Source organism: Schistocerca americana, chromosome 5 (assembly GCF_021461395.2).
Source record: "Schistocerca americana isolate TAMUIC-IGC-003095 chromosome 5, iqSchAmer2.1, whole genome shotgun sequence".
NCBI lineage: Eukaryota > Metazoa > Arthropoda > Insecta > Orthoptera > Acrididae > Schistocerca > Schistocerca americana.
In genome coordinates, this window is record NC_060123.1 from 386625339 (window position 1) to 386647003 (window position 21665).

The 21665-nt window shown below is 39.7% G+C and overlaps 2 protein-coding genes across 2 annotated transcripts in view; one reads left to right on the forward strand and one right to left on the reverse strand.

Moving 5' to 3' along the window:
- The window catches only part of LOC124616039 (protein XRP2-like), a 50545-nt gene extending 29945 nt beyond the window's left edge, over positions 1-20600 (reverse strand). Inside the window, exons 1-6 of the mRNA XM_047144264.1 lie at positions 20407-20600; positions 20094-20303; positions 17906-18078; positions 17602-17758; positions 17341-17497; positions 890-1045 (exon numbers count right to left, since the gene is read on the reverse strand). Coding sequence (XP_047000220.1) covers positions 890-1045; positions 17341-17497; positions 17602-17758; positions 17906-18078; positions 20094-20303; positions 20407-20573 — 1020 coding nt within the window. The 5' untranslated portion in view covers positions 20574-20600. The remainder of the gene's footprint in view (positions 1-889; positions 1046-17340; positions 17498-17601; positions 17759-17905; positions 18079-20093; positions 20304-20406) is intronic.
- Positions 20601-20923: 323 nt separating this feature from the next.
- Positions 20924-21418, forward strand: LOC124616396 (NADH dehydrogenase [ubiquinone] 1 alpha subcomplex subunit 11). The gene has a single exon (XM_047144701.1). The coding sequence runs from the start codon at positions 20924-20926 to the stop codon at positions 21416-21418; it is 495 nt and encodes a 164-aa protein (XP_047000657.1).
- The last annotated feature ends 247 nt before the right edge of the window (positions 21419-21665 follow it).

The following is a 21665-nucleotide window of genomic DNA, read 5'->3' on the forward strand; positions in this document are numbered from 1 at the left end:
TCAACAAAGGTTGATTATGAAATGCGATTATGAAATGACAGGGAAGGAAGTTGGCTAAGCCCTTGTCAAAGGAACCACTTCGGCAGTTGCCTGGAATGATTTAGGGAAACCAAGGAAAACCTACATCTGGATGGTCAGATACATATTTGAACTGTCATCCAGCTAAATGTGAGTCCAGTGTGTTTACTAGTAGGTCAGTATAGGTTAACTGAAAGTTGACAAAAATAGTGTCATGACAGACAGGCTTTTTTCACTCTGGTTTATGGTATACATGTTATTACCATAACTTCTCTTATACTGTTTTTAACATATGATGCTTCTTATCATGACAGAGTCACTACAAGACCAGTTGATGAATCCCTGCAGAAACAAGTATGTGGTGTTTACTCTTCAAGCAACTTTCCTGCAGCATTTTTTGAGTATACACATTAACACTGTGTTATCTAGTTGCCTGTGTACCAGCTTCAGTGACAGATCCAGCCTTAACATGGTCTTGTTGTGATCAGTTATTAAACGTTAATGCAATGAGAAGGTTTTTCGAACTTGATAATTTTTCTATTCATTATGTTCATAAAAGTTATCATTCATGCACAACAGTACAATTTTATTGAAGTTCTGTTATAACCAAGAAACTGAAATGTGGCCCTATTATAGCCAAGTAATTACCAAGAAGCTTAGAGTACCAAGCTGCTTAGAGTTATCACACCTAACAGCCCTTGCCACATAACGGCAAGAAGGTTTAAGGAACACAAAAAAGTCTATGATAGAAAACAGTACTCAAATTACATTGTAATGTTTATGACATGCTGAAATTACAGTAGAGTGAGTAAACAGTTACTACAAAACAGTTATATAAAATCACTACTGAAGTGGGTGTGGGGAAACTTACTTGTTGACATGAAGAAATGCATTCAGGTCCACAATAATGGAGACCAACAACAGGGCCTCTCTGAATGATGCTGTTGTAAGAAGTTGACCTAAAAACTTTCTCCGCTTCGGCTGTACTCAACTGAACCTCCTTGCTCAGAAGTAACAAACAATCAGCCTGGAACAATATCACAAAAATAAGTGATAACACTTATAACAAAGATGATATTAATACTTATTACGATACAACAGGACTCATTCAACCATTCAACATAAGCACAGAGAAAATTAATATAGCTTCAGTGGTGGTGGTGGTAGTAGTAGTAGTAGTTCTAGGTCAAGCAAAGTGCATGTTTGGGATGAGGGTTACACAGGTTAGTTATGGTGGGTTGTTTAAGGGATCAAACAGCAAGGTCATCAGTCCCTCATTCAACAGGTATGCCATACGGAGTTAGTGACATCAGCCAGAAACTTGAGCAAATTGTGTTAGTATGTAGGAGTGGTAAAACTGAGGCACTGAAAGCAATACTGATGCCAGACATGAGAAATAATATAAAGAGAGATAAAAGTGTATGATGCAAAAAGAGACAGCCAGAGATGCAACTAAAATGGAAGTTTACTTAGTTGCTGACTGGTTTCGAGCTACGCCCATTCTCAAATCAAACAATGTTTGCCAAGTAAAATAGCCATCAAAATAGCAGGAAATAAAGTGTGTACGAACGTTTATGGTATGGGGGGGGGGGGGGGAGTCACTTCTTGTTCATGTCATAGGACGAAAGTAAAATCAAGCAAATTGCAGAAACTTACTTCCCCTTGAGCAGATGGAGGATCCTTTCTATCTCCTAAACTGATCGTACCCGGTGCCAAGCATTACTCTGTTGTAAAAGAACGTGGTGATGTACTTGTTACTATACGGTCCAATACGAACCTGAACATGTTAAGGGGTTCGATGTTTCAGTACAATGTAACACTGAAGATTAACGAAGAATAACATGAAAACTTGGAGAAATGAGGGGTGCATTTCACAGATTGTATACATCAAGCCCTGTCAGACAATAAGGTTGACACCAGAGCAGTCACCGTCGCTTTTGAGGGGGATTTGCTTCTTGAAGAAGTAGAAGTCATGGTCTAACATTATTAAGTTGTGTTTCCCACCCCTGACGCGGTGCCCCCCCCCCCCCCCCCCCCCTCCCCTCCACAAGACGGCACCCAGCCAGAGAAATGCTCACTTGGCTGGATTGACGGTGTCCGGAGTCCTGTTGCCTCACCGCCCCCCCCCTCCCCCAGCACCCCCCACCCCCATCACACATACAAGCACATACTCTCAGCATGTGCAGGAAGGTAAGTGTTGGGTATCATCAGTCAGGGGGCTATTACTGTGCAGGTACCAGATGACCCTCACATGGACTGGTTATCGTGCTAAGTACTGGCTGACTTTCTAAACACAGCCTTCACTTGCTCATTTATAGTTGACATACAAACAAGGTGGGTCACTTCACAATGTGTAATGTGGAGCAATGTTCGAAGTGACCACTATGAGGTATGTTGGAAATGCAAGTTGTTCTGTTGACGGCTGATTTCAAGAGACCAGTGACTAAACTGCGCCAGACAACAGGTTTTGTAGCCTCGAGTTTAAACTCATGTCCTAAGCTAACCACAACCGTATGATGTGTAATGTATCTGAGAAAACAGAGGTCAATAATCTGCTGCAGAACTAAAATCATGATCACTTTGTTCACCAGAATTAAAGCTAACCTCTACTAGTAAACTGTAGACAGAAAAGGTTCAGTTTCAACGTTAAAAGCAAACTGTAATTTTTAGCTATCATTGGTTACCTAAAACTATTCTCACACTTGCTACAAAGGCTGCTCCGTTACCAACCACTGAGCAATCCTCATGGCACTTGGTTGTAGATTGTAGGTGATACAGCCAGATTCCAAATGAAAAAGAATGATACTTTTAAACAAATTAATTGAATGAAAATAATAATAAAATCCTTTTTGATTGGATTTAGGAATGAAAATAACTTCACTACCTTGATGGGCTCCGAACCTACAACTTTCTACAATTGAAGTTCATACACTAATAATTGCACTAAAGCACAACACTGTGTGAAGCAGTTCTAGTTATGACTGTGGTGACCCAGTTACAACAATGAATTGCCATCTTTGAAAATATGACTTCACGCAATGTCGTGCGAGCTTATCTACTGTAAGCCAATCTCTGTAATTATGACAACTGCATAGATGACACTGAATCATATCTTGTGCAGAAGTACCCAGTAGTGTTTGGTTAGTGCCCTGTATGAAATGCATGTATTTCATTAGCATCATTGTGTGTGTGTGTGTGGGGGGGGGGGGGGGGGGGGGGTATGATGAGTGATGAAATACAAAATAAAGTGCCAGACCCATGATTCAGGATCCAAGTAGTTTTGATTGGACTTATAAGTAATGTGTGACTCTAGTCTCTATCAAACACATCTGTGTATTTTATGAGATATAAAGTTCCTTGATCTACACTACGTACAGTCTTTAGAATATACAACATTATTTTTTTTTTTTTTTGTATAGGCAGGAATTTCACAAGTTGTAGGAACACGTATCATCTGCAAGTATGACTGACTGACTAAATTACGGACAAGTGTCTCACTTCCAAGAAAGAGAAGTTGTATGTGTATTTCAGTTTTTCCAGCAAGCTGAATGATCTATCAGGTTTGAGCATGCAGCAGAGCTATAATTAGGTTTTTCAATTATTCTGCTGAAATTTTATGGAGAAATAACTTCTCAGCTGTGTGCCTGCAAACTGCTGGAAGAAGAAGTGATAATGTACAATGTAAACAGATGAAAGTGCAGTTACTGAAAGTGTTGAAGAGACTCAACTGTCAGGCTCATACATTATTCCGTCAATATCAGTTATGATATGGGAGCATTTCCATGCAATTATATTTTAATATTTGGTTATTTCAAAGTTTATTAGAGTGCAGAACAGTGAATCAAGAGCTGACATTTGGCACTTGGTGATTTTCTTTCTTTCGAAGCAGTTGTCATTCATTGTGTTTAAGAGAAAGACTGAAGAGGATGGCCACTGCACCTACCAGCACATCCCATGCACTCTTAGGACTGGATTGGCAGCCATTTCTTAAGATCTTCCTTGAGGGTCAACATGCTGAGGAAGTCTGATGTCAATGGATACCACATCATCATCTAACCTAGAAACAGAAGGTTCAGTATTTGATGTTCAGTGACTAGTTTCTTTCTCAATCAGGACAGGAATGAGGAATAGAGTTCAATGACACACTGATGTTGAGGCCATTACAGTTGGAGGTTTAGCTCTGTTGGAGAAAGATGAAGGGAGAAAGCAGCAGATGCCCCAATTAGTGTACCACTTCAGTATCTGCCTGAACTCTTTTAGGGAAACCACAGGAAACCTAAATTAGGATGCCAGACGTGGATCTGAAATCCATTCTTTCTAAATATGGCACCTGATGCTTAAATAACTTCTGCAAATAGGAAGTCACAGAATTTTACCACATTTACAAAGAGAACAATAATGCAATATTAGAGATAAGAAGTTCTTTGTCCGCAGTGGCTGCTGTATGATTAATTGAAACATGTCAAGGTATGGGGTGAAGCAAGCTAAGAAAGTGGATTTGATTTGCACTCTCTGAAGCTATGACCAGGGCAAAAAATCATGCTTTTTTCAAATACACAGTACAGCAGTTAAGAAATATTCACTGACATAATTTACAATTACAGCATGTGAATATTAAGTTTGTATATCATTCAAATTATGAACAGGACAAAATTGACAAAACAGTTCTTTGTTAACAATCAGGCACTCTCTCAGTGTGCTACTGCTGTGAAGAGGATTAGTGGACAATGTCTTGTGAAACTGATTATACTGACAGGCAACATACTGTACAATCAGGTCTTAGAGTTTGAATAAATTTGTAGAATCTGTAGTTACCTAGTATCATCAGCAAAAGAATGTCTCACAAGTGTAGAAAGAAGATAGAGTAAGAGAAAAAAATTACAACAGTCATGTAATCTCAGTTCAGCTTTTAACTGGACTGGAGCAGAAGCTGGTATTCTTTCAGTAACAGAACGTGAGTGAATGTCAACTCACGGGTATATTTTGACATAAATTGACAATGTCATGAAGAGGATAGACTGCTACTTACCACACTCTTCCCCAGTACCTTTGCTACCACTGAAATAGAGAGTGCATAGAATGGGAAATAATTGAAATATCACAAAACTGTTTAGTAGCTATCTTATAGTAGAGTATAAGAGTAATGGATCAGATGAAATTAATATAAATGCTTTACACTAAATCAAGTCACTGAGCCAGAAAGAGCCTTACTAGCAGAGCTCAATAACTTTCTATGGACCCCACATTTGCTAACTGACAGGTGCCATTCCACATACAATCATGTCCATACACACTGGTATCGTCCTGGAAGTGAAAATAATCTTCTCAGAAATAAAACTCTTGGACAATAGCCAACAACAATAATAATAAAAATAATAACAAAAATTCTGTAGCATAGAAAGCTACAGTACACATGAGCTGTACAGAACTCCAAGCTCCAATAAGGATGGAAGTATAAAGAAGTCACAGAAGTGGGGGAGTGGGGGGAGGGGGGAAAGAGGAAGGTGAAACGCAAACTACGGCTTTCATTTCTCCTGTACTCAATGAATTTATTGTTACAAGTTTTTACATATGAAATTACATCTGCACTTCCTCCACCCAAAGAGTTGTTACAAGTGCCACAGGTTTGACAACACAATTTTGGAATGTATGGTCGAGGAACTTGTGGTAAATATTGTACAGATTTTCATTAGCATGGTACTGCATACATGTCTTGAAAACTATATTAATTATTCAGAAAAATTATTGAACATGGAGTAAACAATGCCCATTCTTTCTAGAGAAGAAATTAAAGTGATCAAATGTTCATCCTATACCAAAGCAATGACGTAATTCGATGTAACACAGCTTCCCACCCTTAGGTTGTAAAGCTCATACAGTTGAAGTGACTGCTTTGGCATGACTTAATAATTAGGTGAGTAGGTCCTACTTGCACTTGCCACAAGAGGCCCAACAGTGAATCTGTCACTTCAAAGACAAACATCAAACAACGGCAATTGCCCCCCCCCCCCCCCCCCCACCCTTCTCAACCACAGAACAAAAACCTGCAATAACTGTGTCATCAGTGATGGCCCCTCATGTGGTAAACCATCTCACATCACCATAGCCAGAGTGGGCATGACAGGCTCGTTGCAAGCAATATGGTCTGTTAGCTAGGTGGAAGTGTAATGAGTGACAGCTAGAGTTCGTGAAAGGTGGTAGGCGAGGGCAGAAACTTGTACAATGACTGAAAAAATCCTAGACTAACAACTACGAGGAATGTATTCATGGCGGAATATACAACATGCCAAGAATGGCATATGTGTGGATTATGACAAGATGCATTTAGTAGGATTAAGACATGAAGAATTCAGAAACCATTCTAACTGATAAAGAATTTTTGAACAATTCCTGTATGAAATATGTAGCATAGCACAATTTGTACTTACCATGAAAAATACCCCTCTGTTTGGGTAAATTTGCAACATTGTCAGCTGCATTCTGCTCTACATATTGGCAGTATTGTAAATCTTCCACGAATTTCCCTACAGGTATTAGAAGTCCCAGTTCCTGTCACTTAAACATACCCCAGACCATACAATTTCCATCACTCGTCTGCCATTTTGACACCTTCTGTCATGGATAAATAACACCAAAGTGTTGATGAAAAATACAAACTGAGTAATGGAAAGCTGACAAGTTGTTAAGCTAAAATACATTTAATAAGGAAAGACGGAAGATTAAGGTTTAATATCATGTCAACTACAAGGTCATTGGAAATGGAGCACACAGTCTTTTTGAAGGGAACCATTTTGGCATTTGCCTTAAGACTTATGGAAACCACAGAAAACCTAACTCATGATGGACAGATCGGGATTTGAACCACTGTCCTCCTAAATGCAAGTCTGGTGACTTATCACTGTCCCACTTCATTTGGCGAGACTTTTTAATATGTGTCTATCACCCAACTGATAAGCTAGTAGTACCAACTAGATTGTTTATAATGGTAATCTACACCAGTTACAGATGAGAGAGTCAAAGTACATTGACACTGTCTACTGCATAAGGTCATCAGGGGTATGCTTCTAGGTTAACTACTGTTGTATTGCATAATCAGATATCAAAGTGCAGAATATGCTGGCAAGTACCAGTCACTGGAACATCTCAACTTTCACTTTTCACAGCACTCCTCAGTTGTATTAATGATTCATTATTTTTACAAAAGTCACCACTCCCAAATTATTTTTGTTACAACATTTAAAAACACACTACAGGCCACCAGCCCTACATGAATTTGCTGTACGACACTCATAAAATATCAGTTACTCCGTTAGTTTCCCCAGAGTGGTTGACAAGCTCACTAAATATGAAATTGTGTAAAGTTGCTCACTGACTGTGTGCCCTCATGACTGATACTGTGAGCTGGTGAGATGGTCACAACTGAGTGATCAACAAATAACAGGTACCACTAGCAAAAAGATTTGCATTTCACAACTTACATATTAAGTAGGTGTATTCATATTTTTTGCTACATATGCAATATGAGCATTTTGATATTATTGTAATGAACTCCATGTTGGATTGAAGAATATGACGCTGAACGTGGGCGTCCTTTCACTACTCTTTCCTGACTTAAAACACAAATCACCACTATGATACATGAGGTATGGAATGTTCTGGCAGAACATAAATAATTTTGGAGGAAAGGTAACAATTTACTGAATAGTAGGTGTGTTAAGACTGTCAACATGCACATAAACCGACTGAAAACTCTGTTAGTTTCTGGATAAACTCTTTTTTGAGCTATAGTGCATCCTGTATTTACATGGCTATAAGATGAGTTTTTTTTCCCAAATCTGTCACTAAAAAATGAAGGTTTGTCTTACCTTCACAGACTGAACTTTTACTGCAGTCAATGCTTTTATGCTTTGTACTAGATTAATGTATGGATTGTCTTACTTTTACAGATTAAACTGGCAAAAGAGGTCACTTACACATTTAATTAGAAGATTTTAGAAGGGCTGGAGGAGGAACAGCAACACCAGCCTGGTGGAGCACTAGGACAAATGTGAGGAGGGAAGTAGTTAGTGGGTAGAAAATTTCACTGCACAGCTAACTGTGTGAATGTGCACCTTGGCTTTTTCTGGACACCTATTATGTTTTAAACTGAAGTTCATTTCAATTCATTTTTTGTCAGAACTTAATTGCCTTTAAAATTGGACACATATTCACTGATGATATACATTTCTATAGGAGATAAATTAATGCTAACAAAAATTTGTTCACAAAGAACACTTGAAAAAAAAGATTAAAGCTACTACTGCTCTACAGCACCATTGTTTTTCTACGCTGGTGGCAGTATTAGCCCAAGCAGGTAAGATTACAACCAATACAGCTGTAGGGAGCTGAGAGCAGAACATACTATTATGATTCAGTTTGCTTATATTGTCAGAACAGTAAACTGGAGGACTCAATAATGCGTGGAAATAGCAGCCACGATTCTGCTGTGAAATATAGACCTACAAGATCACAGTTCACAATTGCATAAATGCATAAAATACTGATTGAATAGTGAATCATGAAGCAAAGCCCACAAATAACTGTGAAACAGGAAGACAACTTGGTGTCACAAAAATGAATGTCTTTAGGTGGTATCAGATAAAGAATAAACTGAAGAAAGCAGTTCCACATGCCAAACTTTCAGGGGACTGAAGAGGGGCAGGGTTTCCTGAACTGAAGAAGCAGGTTGTTCAGCATGTACTAGAGAAACACAGTGAAGGCTCACTGATTACTTGACAAATTCTTCAAATGAAGGCACAGGAGGTAAAGAGGATTTTCCAACTACATGTGTAATGGAATTCAAACCAAGTTGTGCCTGATGCACAAGGATGACGAAGAGGATGGGGCTTACATTGTGATGCAAAACAGTGGTAGCTCTGCAACTTTCCGCTATGGCTGATGGAAAACGATTTATATATCAGTGTTGTATGACCAATCTCCCCCCCATGAACCATGGACCTTGCCGTTGGTGGGGAGGCTTGCGTGCCTCAGCGATACAGATGGCCGTACCGTAGGTGTAACCACAATGGAGGGGTATCTGTTGAGAGGCCAGACAAATGTGTGGTTCCTGAAGAGGGGCAGCAGCCTTTTCAGTAGTTGCAGGGGCAACAGTCTAGATGATTGACTGACCTGGCCTTGTAACACTAACCAAAACAGCCTTGCTGTGCTGGTACTGCGAACGGCTGAAAGCAAGGGGAAACTACAGCTGTAATTTTTCCCGAGGGCATGCAGCTTTACTGTATGGCTGAATGATGATGGCGTCCTCTTGGGTAAAATATTCCGGAGGTAAAATAGTGCCCCATTCGGATCTCTGGGCAGGGACTACTCAAGGTTACATCGTAATCAGGAGAAAGAAAACTGGCGTTCTACGGATCAGAGCGTGGAATGTCAGATCCACTTAATTGGGCAGGTAGGTTAGAAAATTTAAAAAGAGAAATGGATAGATTAAAGTTAGATATAGTAGGAGTTAGTGAAGTTCAGTGGCAGGAGGAACAAGACTTTTGATCAGGTGAATACAGGGTTATAAATACAAAATCAAATACGGGTAATGCAGGAGTAGGTTTAATAATGAATAAAAAAATAGGAGTGCGAGTAAGCTACTACAAACAGCATAGTGAATGTATTATTGTCGCCAAGATAGACACGAAGCCCACGCCTCCTACAGTAGTACAAGTTTATATGCCAACTAGCTCTGCAGAGGATGAAGAAATTGATGAAATGTATGATGAGATAAAAGAAATTATTCAGGTAGTGAAGGGAGACGAAAATTTAATAGTCATGGGTGACTGGAATTCGAGAGTAGGAAAAGGGAGAGAAGGAAACATAGTAGGTGAATATGGATTGGGGTTAAGAAATGAAAGAGGAAGCTGTCTGGTAGAATTTTGCACAGAGCATAACTTAATCATTGCTAACACTTGGTTCAAGAATCATAAAAGAAGGTTGTACAGTGAAACCTCTATATAACATTTTTCAAGGGACCACAAATTCTGAACACTGTATAGAGGAAAACACTATAAACAGGAAGACTTCCAAATAATAATTATAGGGCATTACTGAAGATCGGGATACCACTAATCAGCTTTGACAAATGGTGCCATAGATGACATTTTAAATTTTCACAACACTTTAATATGATATTCATTGCAAATCATCAATGTATCAAATGATTAGTTTTTTGTAATTAAAACATGGGGCCATTAGGTGGATGGGTGAAAGTAAATGGCGCTAAAAAGATCGCAAGTAGAATGTGCGTCATATATCACATGACCAGGTTCTGCCGCTGACAAATGAAACACGCTGAGCGCGGGCTTTCCGAGCCGGTGCAAACTGTGAATCCACAGAATGGAAAACGATGCATCTAGTCACTTAAACGTTATAAAGAGGTAAATAACTGACCAGGGTTCCAAAAATATAAGCATTACATGGAGGAAATTGCAATATAGAGGAAACGCAGTCAACAGGAAAATTTAACATTGTTTATATGGGCTTAGCCGGGACTGAAAAAAACAGATGTAACATAGAGGAAAACATTGTATGAGGGACCGTTATAAAGAGGTTTCACTGTATACATGGAAGAATCCTGGAGATACTAGTAGGTATCAGATATATTATATAATGGTAAGAAAGAGATTTAGGAAGCAGGTTTCAAACTGTAAGACATTTCCAGGGGCAGATGTCGACTCTGACCACAATCTATTGGCTATGAACTGTAGATTAAAACTGAAGAAACTGCAAAAAGATGGGAATTTAAGGAGATGGGACCTGGATAAACTGCCTAAACCAGAGGTTGTTCAGAGTTTCAGGGAGAGCATAAGGGAACAATTAACAGGAATGGGGGAAAGAAATACAGTACAAGAAGAATGGGTACCTCTGAGGGATGAAGTAGTGAAGGCAGCAGAGGATCAAGTAGGTAAAAGATGATGGCTAGTAGAAATCCTTGGGTAACAGAAGAAATATTGAATTTAATTGATGAAAGGAGAAAATATAAAAATGCAGCAAATGAAACACGCAAAAAGGAACATAAACGTCTCAAAAATGAGATCGACAGGAAGTGCAAAATGGCTAAGCAGGGATGGCTAGAGGACAAATGTAAGGATGTAGAGGCTTATCTCACTAGGGGCAAGATAGATACTGCCTACAGGAAAATTAAAGAGACCTTTGGAGAAAAGAGAGGCACTTGTATGAATATCAAGAGCTTCGATGGACACCCAGTTTTAACCAAAGAAGGAAAAGCAGAAAGGTGGAAGGAGTATATAGAGGGTCTATACAATGGCGATGTACTTGAGGACAATATTATATAAATGGAAGAGGATGTAGATGAAGATGAAATGGGAGGTACGATACTGGGTGAAGAGTTTGACAGAGCACTGAAAGACCTGAGTCGAAACAAGGCCCCAGGAGTAGACAACATTCCATTAGAACTACTGATGGCCTTGGGAGAGCCAGTCCTGACAAAACTCTACCATCTGGCGAGCAAGATGTATGAGACAGGCGAAATACCGTCAGACTTCAAGAAGAATATAATAATTCCAATCCCAAAGAAAGCAGGTGTTGACAGATGTGAAAATTACCGAACAATCAGTTTAATAAGCCACAGCTGCAAAGTACTAACACGAATTCTTTACAGACGAATGGAAAAACTAGTAGAAGCCGACCTCGGGGAAGATCAGTTTGGATTCCGTAGAAATACTGGAACACGTGAGGCAATACTGACCTTACGACTTATCTTAGAAAAAAGATTAAGGAAAGGCAAACCTACGTTTCTAGCATTTGTAGACTTAGAGAAAGCTTTTGACAATGTTGACTGGAGTACTCTCTTTCAAATTCTACAGGTGGCAGGGGTAAAATACAGGGAGCGAAAGGCTATTTACAATTTGTACAGAAACCAGATGGCAGTTATAATAGTCGAGGGACACGAAAGGGAAGCAGTGGTTGGGAAGGGAGTGAGACAGGGTTGCAGCCTCTCCCCGATGTTATTCAATCTGTTTATTGAGCAAGCAGTAAAGGAAACAAAAGAAAAGTTTGGAGTAGGCGTTAAAATCGATGGAGAAGAAATAAAAACTTTGAGGTTCGCTGATGACATTGTAATTCTATCAGAGACAGCAAAGGACTTGGAAGAGCAGTTGAATGGAATGGACAGTGTCTTGAAAGGAGGATATAAGATGAACATCAACAAAAGCAAAACGAGGATAATGGAATGTAGTCGAATTAAGTCGGGTGATGCTGAGGGAATTAGATTAGGAAATGAGACACTTAAAGTAGTAAAGGAGTTTTGCTATTTGGGGAGCAAAATAACTGATGATGGTCGAAGTAGAGAAGATATAAAATGTAGACTGTCAATGGCAAGGAAAGCGTTTCTGAAGAAGAGAAATTTGAATCATCGAGTTTAGATTTAAGTGTCAGGAAGTTGTTTCTGAAAGTATTTGTATGGAGTGTAGCCATGTATGGAAGTGAAACATGGACAATAAATAGTTTGGACAAGAAGAGAATAGAAGCTTTCGAAATGTGGTGCTACAAAAGAATGCTGAAGATTAGATGGGCAGATCACATAACTAATGAGGAGGTACTGAATAGAATTGGGGAGAAGAGGAGTTTGTGGCACAACTTGACTAGAAGAAGGGATTTGTTGGTAGGACATGTTCTGAGGCATCAGGAGATCACAAATTTAGCATTGAAGGGCAGTGTGGAGGGTAAAAATCGCAGAGGGAGACCAAGAGATGAATACACTAAGCAGATTCAGAAGTATGTAGGTTGCAGTAAGTACTGGGAGATGAAGCTTGCACAGGATAGAGTAGCATGGAGAGCTGCATCAAACCAGTCTCAGGACTGAAGACCACAACAACAACAACATGACCAATCTAAGGAAATGGGACAATTATTTGCTTAGCCACATGGGCCACGCTGATCAGAGCCCTGTTTATTTTGGAATGCCATCAAAAGTTACCATTGATGTGAAGGGTGTTAAAAGTGTTCATGGCTGCTGGACTCATCTTTAGCTGCCAAGAAAAAGACGGATGAGAAATGACGTGATGCTAGGGTGAAAGTGGTTTGCACATGCGCACATGACCACCAACTCCAGCATCTTGGCATTTCAGCCTGAGATGCTGGAGTTTGTGGTCATGTGTGTATGACGTGTGTTTGCTTCTGTGTACGAATGGTGTGTATGTCTCTCTTTTACTGATGAAGGTTGTGGCTGAAAGGTTTAAGTAAGTGTCTTAATTGTGCCTGTCTGCAACTTATAATGCGTCTTCTTTACGATAATTCAAAAAGTGCTGCATATTCAATGCTATGGTTCGCATAGATGATGACATGCTATGGGAGGAGTATCAGGAAGGAAGAATAGCTAGTGGGCATACAAATGATGATCATACTGGTGGTGATGATTAAAAAAGTTATACCACAGTTGACTGGCTTAGATAGTATTGGGGAGGGGGGGGGGGGGGGGGGTAAGGGGAAGTGAAGATAAAAATTAATGTAAACCATTGCACCTTGGGAAATACAGAAGTGTTCGATTCCACCCATCTGCTTTGACCCATGAAGTCACACCATCCACCACAACTCCAATATGGCGCCAATGACGTCATTATGTAAACATGATAACAAACATGGAAATATCGAAAGACCAACACACACACGTTCCACAAAAAAACTAATAACACTAACGGGACAAGCGTGGGAAATTGGGGGTTTTGGGTGGGGACAAAGTAAATAAAAACACATTTAGACACACACCTCCATACCAAACCACACAAAACGACTAAAAAAAAAGCGACAACACAAAACTCCCAAAATTCCACTAAACACAATATCCTCTGGAATCAGACACTTCCCTTGACCTATGTAGCTCAACAGCAGCTCCCGTTCTCACAAACTTGCGATACCTAAACAGCCACAACCACAAATTAGAATCTAACACTTCCCTTGACCTATATGGCTCAACACCAACTCCCGATACCAGAACACCCACAGCCACAACCACACATTGTAATGGAACACTTCCCTCGAACCTAACACACAACAAATACACTAAGAACAAGATAAATAAAAACTTACCACAACAAAGTTTCGGCACCGCAACCTAGGTCGGCCACCACAATCTCTCTCTCTCTCTCTCTCTCTCTCTCTCTCTCTCTCTCTCTCTCTCTCACACACACACACACACACACACACACACACACACACACACACACACACACACACACAAAAACCACAAACCCACGAAAAAACACACAGCAAATAGAAAGACCCAACCCAACCCACTCACACCCAACACAACCTTCCCCCACCCCAAAATAAAATACCCATAAACAAAAACCAAGTGCAAAATAAAAAAATCTCAATCACACACTACAACTCAGCTCAACAAAATAGATCCTCCACAACTAAATGACAAACCAACCACTCCCACCCCCCTCACAAACAGTACCAGCAATTAAAACCCCCCTTCCCCCCCCCCCCCACCCTGAGCCGCAGCCACCCACCCACCCAAACCAACCTCCTTCGGCCTGTACATCTTACTAATAGCCCTTACCGTCTCATAATTTTTAAACTCTAAACTATGGTTAACAACTAAATGATTGTACCCCCTCTCACCCAACCCCCTATCAGAAGAAAAAGCATTTGAAACTACAGTGGAACCCGGTTCTATAAACTAATCAATTAACCCCACTAATTCCACCTTAGACTGCCCCACCACAACCCTGAAAACACATTCCAAACACCCACCCACCCCCCGGTACAATAGCCCCCCCACACCCAGAGACCAACCACAGACTTACCCCTGCCATACTTCCTTTTCCCAAACTGTGACTTGTTCACCTCCACCAAAACCCCAGGCCCACCTAACTTACCCCTGCACTTAATAAACTCAGAACATACTTCACGACAAAACGAAAACCAGTCAAGCACCCTCCTCCCACTCACCCCAGTCTCATGCACGCAAAAACTTCGAGAGGATCTATAACAAAAGTAATACATCAACAACACAACCTCGCGCATGCGCAAACCTAGACTTCTTGAACCAGGAACCGTGACGTATGGAGTGCCATAGGTTATCCCTACAGCACCACCACATATAACCGTCCCCGGTCCGAGACGCTGGAACTTTTGCCAATGTCATTTCCTTACGACAGACAGCACACTTGACCAGCTCCGCAATCAACCCAAAAACTCGTAGAAATTTGATCAGCTCCAACTGAGTCGCGCCCATCATAGTACGGAGTCGCACACTATTTATTTTATCAGTCATATCCATACCTAACAAGACCAACAACAAATTCATTTACTGACATTAACATACGACCTACAGTGAACAGCACTACAATAACTTTCACACAACACCACTAAATCATTAACTCACTGAAACCAATTCCGCTCGAAACACAGCCAAAACGCAAACCAGCCATTATAATCAGTAAGACCAAAGTGAACCCATTACACCATACAACGCGAAACCCCTAAACACATCACCAGAGGGCACTACGAACCGCAACACAACACCTACACAACTTTATCACAATTTGTGTGTGTGTGTGTGTGTGTGTGTGTGTGTGTGTGTGTGTGAGAGAGAGAGAGACTTTGTGCAGCTTACAATAACAATTGCATGAGGGACTGCACTGTGAAGGGGTGACATAACAGCAGAGAAAAGGGAGACTCAGACGAAGAGCATGTGTGGATGGTGGATGAGAAAGTTAGGTTTCTGGGGTATGGTGGAGCTGAGAGGCAAGTGTGAGGTGGGGGATTACAGGAGATTGAGACGTGGAGAATCATGTGGACATGTCTTGCGAAGATAAACACCCATCTATGTAGTTCAGAAAATCTGGTGCTGGGGTGTGGAGGAGGGGGGGGGCTTCCAGATAGTATGGGTTGTAAAGCAGGTATTCGTGAAAATGAGTATGTACAGCAGATGTGTTCCCCATTGGATGGTCAACTCTGCTCCTGGTCACAGTTTGGTAGTGGACATTTATCCAAGTGGATAGTTGGTCAGAGGTCTCATCCTCCATCATTCATTTGTGACCTACATAATCACCAATAAAACTGAAAAACTTGATCCATAATCCAGAATGAGATATTCACTCTGCAGCGGAGTGTGCGCTGATATGAAACTTCCTGGCAGATTAAAACTGTGTGCCGGACCGAGACTCGAACTCGGGACCTGGCCCGCGAAAGGCAAAGGTCCCGAGTTTGAGTCTTGGTCCGGCACACAGTTCTAATCTGCCAGGAAGTTTCTTTATCCATGATATCTAAATCAGACACGTGAGTTACTAAGAAAAATTACTTATATTTGGCTTTCAGATGTGCAACACAATAACAATATCTGTAACTGTGTGTGTTGGCACAATGGCAGTTTTAAATACTACAGGACAATATTGAACAAATGAAGAACTTGACATGTCTATATTCATGACAATACAATATGCACTAACAAGTAAAAAGAGGAGTTTCGGAATGCCCCCATAACTCTGTCTAATTTGTGATGAATCTGTGTTGATTGTTATGGATTAGGGACCAGGTTCTAAGAACACAGTTCTTTCAAGATGCTTGTGGTAACTCTGGATTATGACTGGCTTTTATTTAGAATTTCTCTTAGCTGATAAAATGTCTATAATTTTTGCATGTCTGCATAAATTAAGGTGCTGGGGTCTGAACACAAATTAATACACAGTCCTTGTTATAGATATATCAGCATATTAGGCACCTTCAGAAGTCTGATACAACTTAATTTTCGTACCACTTGCTTCTGATATTCTACAAATAAAAGATAGCAAACCAAAGATCAGATACAGCATAAAATCAAGAAAGGCATCAACAGAAGATAAATGTAAAGGAAGATTAGGATCTAATGTCCAACAACTTCGTGAGGCAGAGCATAATCATGGACAAGAAAATGGTGGGGGAAGGGAAATGGCTGTGCCCTTTTCAATACAGCCATGCTGCTATTCTTCTTTGTAGAGACAATGAAATTGCAGAACATCTAAAAAAGGATGGCCAGATAGAAATTTGAATCTTGTTTTCTCCCAAGGCTGGTCCAATGTCTTTGGAACCACTAGTTTTGTTTTATTAAAACAGTTTTCTGTTATTTTGTCCCACACTTCCACATTAGTTGCTTACCACATTAGCATCAAAATGTAACTTAATTTAAAGCTGATAAAAATTTGATAAACATTTTAATAACAGAAAATGTCTAAATTGCTATGTAAATTCTACTTGCCAAAACGAAAAGGTTTAATTTAAATCATCAACTGGAAACATAATATGGATGTCATATTTTCATTTATGTCTTACGTTTTCTCTCTTCAGGGTGTTGATGAAAGCTTTTGCACGCTGAACTTGCTGCCCATCTGTGAAAAATATTACAAGACATGATTCCCCATCCATTGTCTTGTGTGGTCCCCAAGTGTATGGCACAACACTTTTATCTTCAAGCAAAGACAGATTTAACCTACAAGACAAATTGATACATTTCATGAGCATTAGTTTGAAAACTATTCAGTCATAATTGCTGACGAATACTTAATAGTCACAACAATAGCCTTTCATGCTTACTTTTTCAGTTCTTCTGCTTTTGGAATGGAGATATAATCATGGATTGTTATTGTATCGGGAAGAAGGCACCAATTATTTTCTCCTTCTACAGGTGTGTAGTCATGAATGACACTCCACTCATTATTAAATGCACTTAACCCTGCTTGATGAAACTGATCTGCAATTTCCATACTCATTTATATGAATTAACTACAGACAACTGAATGTAATATAGTAGATACAATAAAAAGGAAAACACAAACAAAAGATATTTAGTACATTCTCCATAAGGAAATTATTGGAATAACTATAAAAACTACATTACCTTCGAGGTCATCATAATACAACTGATAACAGCCGAAGTGCATACTAGTTGATGCTTCTATGACAGGTTGTGTTGGGCAACATAAAAATACATCTATTTTCCTGCAGTCACGGGATCGAAACTGTCCACAAGCCACAACACAAGAACAGTCCTTGCAGTTTCTCAGAAAAATGCTGGAACAAGGAGAACAGCAAAGCCTTGTACAACTCAGTGTCACACAGTAACACGTAACCTGAAATTGAAACAATCAGACACGGCACACTATTTGGGTTCTCTGTTACTTCAAACATACATTAATGAACTCTCACTTACAGTGACACGGCATGGAAATTTTTATCTTCTCTACAGATGATACAAATACGAGTGAAAATAAAGCACTAGTTCTCACTTACTGAGGAGACAGCTATTAAAATATCTAAAAAACTATCAATATATCTCAAAGTAAATGGATGGCATTCTAAGTTAAAAATGACCCATTATACAAACTACAGTAATTCTCATATGATGCTAGTAGCTGTAACTACTGACTATTCAGATGCCAAAATTACAGCAGAAAATCTCTGCTCACGACCTGGAAGTTATACATATCCAAGGAAGATGGAACATTGTGCTTTATGCAATGGTAACTGTGAATCAGGAAGCAGTATGTTATCGACAAAAACTCCACAGTTTAAGGCCAAATGACCATCCTGTGAGAAACACTATCGTCTGGATTGCTTCTTTGATGTGTGTTGATTTATGATGTGATTAGAAAGATGGCACATTCAATTTTCCCCCCCCAAGAAAATAGCATTAAGGTTTTCTCTATCTAATTCTTATGCAGAAACTAATTTGAAAGCATTATCAAAAATAAAAAGGTTTATAATAGTGAATCAAGTTTTGAGATTTGTTGTTTTATAAATTAAAACGAGCATCAGGCCTCACTGGATAGATAGTTCAGCAGGTTTAGTATAATACTATTTCATGCTACTGTAAACATAAACTCCGCCCACAAGCCCGAGCAGACCCAGTGGCACTGACTGGTCACCGTGTCATTCTCAGCCTACAGGTGTCACCTGATGTGGACATGGAGGGGCAGGTGGTCAGCACACCGCTCTCCCAGCCATATGACAGTTTCTGAGACTGGAGCCACTACTTCTCCATCAAGTAGCTCCTCAGTTTGCCCCACAAGGACAGAGTGCATCCTGCTTGCCAAACAGCACTTGGCACACTGGATGGTCACCCATCCAAGTGCTAGCTCGGCCTGACTGCGCTTAGCTTTGGTAATCTGACGGGAACTGGAGTTACCACTGCGGCAAGGCCATTGATGCACATGGTACTGTACATAGCTGTAAATGGTAAATATGATATGACTGGCATAATATAAGCAAAGTGCCTGTGAATATAATACGTCCTGAATGGCATTAAGGCCTGTGAGTTGATGTCAGTGTCACATGATAACGAAGTTGTTAAATGTCTACTAAGTAATATGCAGCAGTGTAACAGTGAATAAATGAAATCTCTCACATAAAAATATGCACATAAACTAGCCTAATAATTCCTGTCTCGGACAGGAAATAAGGACAGGTTGGGGAAAAATATGAAGGAAGAGCTGGTCACTTAGGCCACAGTAAAGGGAAGGATCTGCATGCTTTGAAGATGTATGTAGTACACATTTCCTTTTAAGCTATCGCGCGTTATTCCTCTCACACTCCCAAAGAAAAAACTAATACTTCTCCTAGCTCGAACAGTGTGTGCACTCTAAGGTGTATTTAGTTAAGTATTAGATATGCACATCCTAGAAGCAAGCAATTTACTAGCTACAAAAATCGTTTTCTTTGTCATTTAACACACATTTTCTGTAGAGTGATTTCTTCTACTCCATGGAAGACAACTATAATTCATCCGGGCAGTAGCACAATACATGTTAACAGTATAATATAATGTAATATTTTAGCCATTTTACTGTATTGTAGTTAAATAAATAGAACACACTTTATTTCTTGCTACATATCAGATTCTTCTCTATGGGTTTGTTGTGTATGATTTACATAATCTAACGCAAAATTTCTAAAAACTGTTTTTTTAATGACATGCACTATTTTATGTATTGGTTTTTTAACGGTATGCACTATTTTATGTATATTCTGCTGTAAATCGCGTTTTATCATTTGACAAATGGTGGCTACAGACATGACACTTAACTCACCTGCCCTTTACAGCACCTATTACAAATTTACAATTCACACAATCGTCGATAGTTATGGTATTTATATGATCTAATAAATATACAGTTGATGTTTTGCATTTCTGAATAACAAACTGTTGGCCATTAATTGTTCCCGGCAGCTTCCAAATTTCTTCGTTGTCCAAATTTTCCACAGTAAAATCTTTCAGGTTGACTTTATCTCGTTTGTCCCTAAGAATGAAATATGGATGATAAAAAAAATGGATAGATGTAGAAAAATGGCACGAAAGGAGAAAACTTAACAAAAACTGTCAAATTATTGACAGTGTCATACCACGAATATTCCTTTACTTTTGAATCTTTAGTATCCTGTCGCCTTCCCTTGTGGAAAAGACATCCCATAATCGATGCTTTTTCCTGCTGCAAATTCAGCCACTGCACAAAATACTGTTCTAGCAGTGTTTGTTTTCGATAAGATACCCGACCCACGCCATAAGCCATTTGTTTACACACCACTATAATCTCTGACGAGCGAGTAACATATCGTGTTACATTTTCGGTTACGGATTGAAATCTGAAATTTTATTAATTTATTGCATATAGCGACCCTATATTACATTTAAGGGGGAAGTAACGTAGTTCCTTAAAACAAAAGTATGAAAATATATTCTTTCAGTATAAATAGTCGCATTAACTTTGATCGAGGCATAGTATTTACAATAAAAGTCTGCTGCTGCTCACTGCCGTGAAGTGGGGGGGGGCGCAGAAGGCGAGATCCGAGAGTGTAGTCCAACGTACTAACATAGTTGAGCGGTAGTCGAAGAGATCAAAAACGAACGCATAGACGAAACATGGGCTACAAATATTATGATTCCCCAGACGGGCAAGACTGTTTGAAAAAAATGTGGTATACCACAAAAATTGGAGCACTTATCGGCCTTGGACTGTCGTCATTTGACGTTATTATGTATTCTCGGCCAAAAGGTTATTTTCCTACATTAATGAGATATGGATATATTACCCTTCCCATTATGGGAATGGCAGCCTCATTTTCTGCCACAACATGTATTGCTACGAATGCTCGCGGGAAGGACGGAAAACTTAACTATTTCCTGGGTGGCTGTGCTGCTGGTGGAGTGTTCGGGGCGTGGAGGAGGAGTATTTTTGCTGGATTTCTTGGTTGTGTGGCGCTGGGTGGCTTCGCTGTCGCCAAGAAGCTGTCAATTGAAGAAGGTTGGGAGTTCATCGGTAAACCTCCAGGACATATCCATGGATCTCTTCGAGGGGTACGACAGGACTGGACTATAACTGATCACCGTCCAGGAAACTGGAAGGTTTCAGAGTAACTGTATACAACTGATTAATGTGTATATTAGCAGCTATAGATGAATGTGATCAGTGACATTACCTGTCAAGAGTCTGTGTAGCTTATTTAATGTGAATAAAGCAAAATTGTTATCTAATGGCTGTTGTATGCTTTTACTTATGCTTTTTATTTATACATACATGACCTGCATCAAATAAGAAAATGATGTATGGCAATGAAGTAGACGTTTTACAAAGCTTTCTCTGGTAATCTTCGGGAAACGAGTT

Coding starts and splice junctions, on each gene's coding strand:
- LOC124616396 (XM_047144701.1), top strand. CDS start 20,924: ATGGGCTACAAATATTATGATTCCCCAGACGGGCAAGACTGTTTGAAA.